The 4,608-nt window shown below is 31.7% G+C and overlaps 1 protein-coding gene across 1 annotated transcript; it reads right to left on the bottom strand.

The window, feature by feature from the left end:
* Window positions 1-522: 522 nt before the first annotated feature.
* Window positions 523-4,172, bottom strand: LOC146940772 (cation/H(+) antiporter 4-like). The gene is made up of 3 exons (XM_085757985.1): window positions 3,918-4,172; window positions 2,429-3,433; window positions 523-1,857 (listed from the first exon to the last, which is right to left on the bottom strand). The coding sequence occupies exons 1-3, from the start codon at window positions 4,170-4,172 to the stop codon at window positions 706-708; spliced, it is 2,412 nt and encodes an 803-aa protein (XP_085614111.1). The 3' UTR covers window positions 523-705.
* Window positions 4,173-4,608: the final 436 nt, after the last annotated feature.

Below are 4,608 nucleotides of genomic sequence, written 5' to 3'. Positions count from 1 at the left end.
GCATAATGAAACCCACTAAAGAAGCGACAAGTTCGGAATGAGTTACTTAAATTATGATCATTAAAGATGCTCTAAGTTCTTAATAAATACAGAGTAAAAACTAATTTTTTGTTTTTGAGAAAAAATATATCACCCATTTTTGTCACTCAAAACAAAAGTCACAAATAGTTCTCAAGACTACCAATACGAAAATACAACATTCCATTACATAAGAAAAATATAAACACAAAATGCAATTCCTGATGATGGGAGTAATGTGTTCTGGTTTTGTAATAATGATATAGAATATTTGTAGACGTTTTTTTTACTTGAGGAACAAAATTGTGTTCTACGTTTTTCTCAATAAGTAGAATGAATTTGTATTTTGTAACAAAAAAAGAGAGAATGAATTTGTATTTGTTCTCTTCTATATACATTTCTTTGTTCCATGCAACTGATTTCTTTCCAATAGCTAGCCTTTCATTTCAATCATCGTTTATTCTCATACACATTACTATAAAAAAAAAACGTATGCAAACTCAATTAAAATCTTCAAAATTGTTTTTTCAATGGACATTGATATTTACATGTGGTTGGACTTTCTACTATAGTTCAAAAATCCATAATTCCTCTTTAGCAGGCCATACATAAATTTTATTGCAAAAATTTGTTGTTTGTTTTTCTAACTGTCCATCGAGTGTGCCTCTATCTATTATGTCTAGACAACTACAAAACCCACCCTTTGAGGTCATTCGCACGTGAGAGTTGTTGTTGCACAACCAAAACAGATGCATTACTATTAAGATCAGGTGAAGCAAGAAAATCACCAATAGCACCAAGTTCTGGAAATTCACTCCATTCTGCCAATCCATCAGTTTGAGGAGATTGAGTTTCATGTCTTCTTCCAACTATAAAAAAATCATGTTCATTCATTATCTCACGTAGAAAAGATGCGGTTTCTGATCCATTCTGAGTGAAAACTTCTTGATACCTCACATTTTCAGCATGTCTCAATTCTTCCAACATTGCATCACCAATTACCATTAACTCTTCCATTTCTTCAATGTTTTCCTTAGCAACAAGACGGTAAACAACCAGGTTGATCCTAGGATTATTCATTGTTCGTTTTGCAAAACATAAGACCTCTTCATCATCGTCATTTCCGCCTAAATATATGATGGCTAATCGAGTATTAGAATATTCTGATGTTATTGATGTTGTTGGTGTTGGTTTCGGTATTGAATTAGCACGAGTTACAAGTATTCCAACGGAACATGGAGCAATTTCAAGTACTTTGCGGTTCAATGCTCTTAGTACTTTCTTGTCATCAGATTCAACTACACCATCACTTGACCATGTTATATGAAATGGAAGAATGATAATAGTTGCAACTTTGTCCAATGCAAGATTACAAACATCTTCAAACATGAGATTTGGTGGAGATATTGCTGTGTAAGTGTTTATTGATACTGCATTTTGATTATTGTGCTCGTAGATATCAAATGCAAGGATAAAATCGTCTGAGTATGATTTATATGAAGTCGATCCTGATGCTTGTCTTTGAAGGCAATGAGGAATGAATAGAGGTAAAGCTCTTCCAACAAGCTCAATTACATGAAGAACATCAATTGTGATTGGTTTCTCTTGTGTTGGACAACATAAGTCTAGGAAATCTATTGTTGCTGAAATATGGTTCTGTTTTTGAAGTGTTACGAGTATTCTCAGCTCTGAGTTTTTTTTTAAGCTAATCATGTTCCTTTTTTGGTATCCAACATATTTTCTCGATGGATCATATAATAACTTCAGTGACCAATGCACAATGGTTGCAATAATCATTATACTCATCATCATCACTCCATATGTTTTCCTATTAATAACCTGCATACATACATAGATTCATCAGATTTGAATAAGAATAATAGTCCATATACATAGAGTAAAATTTCAATTTAGTCTAAACTGTAACTCTCTCTCCTCTTTGGTTCCTAAACTATAAAAATATGATAATCAATCCTTACACTATGATAAATCCATCAAGTTAGTCTCTCAGTTATCGTAACAATGAGAGAGATAATGATAGTTCAAGGACTAGCAAGATTGATTGAAAGTAGTTTAGAGATCACTTATTATATTTCTATAATTTAGGGACCAAATAGAATCCAAATTATGTACTACCTATATACATACATACATACATACATACATACATACATACATACATACATACATACATATTATGTTGTGTCTTCTTTTGATCCCTCGTTTTTAAAGTGTGACTCTTATAGTTATAATATTTGCAAGTATTTTTAAATAGCTATGAGAATCAAAGTTGAGGAAGAAACGAGGGACCAAAATCAAATTTTTTTTTTGGTGGCCAAAACCAAAATAATCTTATAATAATAAGGGACGAAAAAATATTTTTAAACCTAAAAAAAGTTAAATGCAATACTTGATCGTCAAATGCAGAATTGTAGACGCCAACTTCCACCACACCTTTAGTGTTCAAAATGAGGGAAATACACAAAGCATCAGTGACAGGCATCTTGCAACAAAGAGCAGTTATAAAACATGCTGTCATTTTGACCATGTGAATTGCTAGGACCACTAAACCATTAGACACCATAACATACGATGTCAAATCCATTGAAAAATCAGCTTTCAACACACAAGTAGTTACAAAGATAGGCAAAAATAATGTTGTACCAAAGAACTGAAGCTTCTTAACCAATGCAGATCCTAAAGGAGCTCCTTCAGGAACAGACAGTCCCAAAATGAAGGCTCCTAAGACAAATTCTTGATTAATCTTAACTGAAAAAATACCAAGAACAAAAACCATTGCAATGATAACATAAATGTAACCATCTTTCACAGGTCTTCCTTCTGGTGTACGTTTGATGATCCAAAACATTATTGGTCTACATACCAATGGAATTAATACAAAAAATATGAAAAGTAAGAATATATTTCTTAAGAGCGCCGTAGAATTAGGACTAGTTTTAAGCGCAACAATATTGGTTGAAATAAGTGTGACCAATATGTCACTGACCAAAGCCGAGGATAAAGACAATCTACCAAGCTCAGAGTTTTGAATTTGAAGTTCACTTAGTAGTGAAGCGATTGTTGCAAATTGACTTAGACTGTGTGATAACACTGTCACTGGGATTCCATCACCATGTATTTTCTTAATGGCTTCGATTCTTCCAGGCAATGTTAGTAGTGGTATAAAACCAACACATAATGGTACAAATAATCCAATTATTGAAATTATCCATGCTCTCTTTCCTGTCCTTGTTATCAAGCTGAAATCCATTTGTACACCGTTTATGAAAACAAAAAGCACCATTCCTAATGATGAAATTGATGAAATTACGTCATGAGTTCCATATGGAAACAACCTACCCATGTATGTGTCCAATGGTTTTAGATCAAATGAGACACCTAGAATCAACCCAGCCTGCAAATGGAATGAATAATGTGTTTAATTCCATCTCTAGAAAATACTATCTATAAATTATTTTCTATATCCTACAATAATTAACCTATTTGTATAAAACAGTTGTTTGAAAATGACGGTCGCTTTTAATTTTGAAGGAGTTATTAATTATATATTTTTTAATTTTACTCTAATTAATATTAAATGCATTACTATCAACTCAATATACTTCACTTTGCATTTATAATAATGATAAATATTATTTAATAATGGTAATTTAGTAAAAATATTACTTTATCTCTTTTATTTATATAATTTTCTTCATTTCTGTGAAATGGTCAAATAGATTGATTATTGTGGGACAATGGTGTAATGAATTTCAAATGAAAGTTATAGATGGAAGAAATTAAATTAGAAACAAAATCAATGATCAACTTATCCAGAATCTAAACATGCATTAAAAAAATTATTTTTTAAAAAAAGTATGTCAATTAGATATACTTACAATCATTTGTGAAAGGAATCTAGGGAGTTTCAAAGGTTTGAGAAGGAAACTGCATATTTGCGTGAGTGCAAAAATGATAACCAATTGTAACTCAAACAAGGTCAAGAAAGATTTCATTGGTCTCCTTCCAATTTCGTGACCACTCCATAAACCATCTGAAACTATATGGGGTGGAGCCTCAAAACAAATTTTGTATATATTTTCATTCAATCTTTTAATTTCGTAGAACAACGTATCATTTGAATTTATGCTCATTATTGTACGACTTAATCCACAAGAATTGAAATGAAAACAAAACAATTCAATGGAGAGAAAAGAAAGAAAGAAAGAAAATAACAAGTTGGAGATTAATGACTATTCGCTTTATGTTGTGGTTGATTTTATATTGTCTATGACCGTGAATAGTTTTCGTTATAGTCAAAAACGAGTGCTTTGGTGTAACTGTCAAGGTAAATAGCCAGGCAACTAAATTTTAAACATGATCATTTAAGTAAATAGTTGGCAAGGTTGTTGATATTTTTGTAACAGATGTGAAACATGACATGTTTATTACAAGTTTAGACAATACGATGCTATATTTACATGTGCACACGATTGAGGTCTCTATTTAACTATATATTATAATTATAAATAGACAATGAGAGAGAGAGGGAGAGAGAGAGGGGGGGGGGATAAAGGAATGGGTTGTCCT

This window comes from Medicago sativa, chromosome 3 (genome assembly GCF_051527215.1).
Source record: "Medicago sativa cultivar Bolivia chromosome 3, Bolivia_mono, whole genome shotgun sequence".
NCBI classification, from domain to species: domain Eukaryota; kingdom Viridiplantae; phylum Streptophyta; class Magnoliopsida; order Fabales; family Fabaceae; genus Medicago; species Medicago sativa.
The sequence above is the reverse complement of the archived record's forward strand: the minus strand, read 5'-3'. Positions and strand labels throughout refer to the sequence as shown.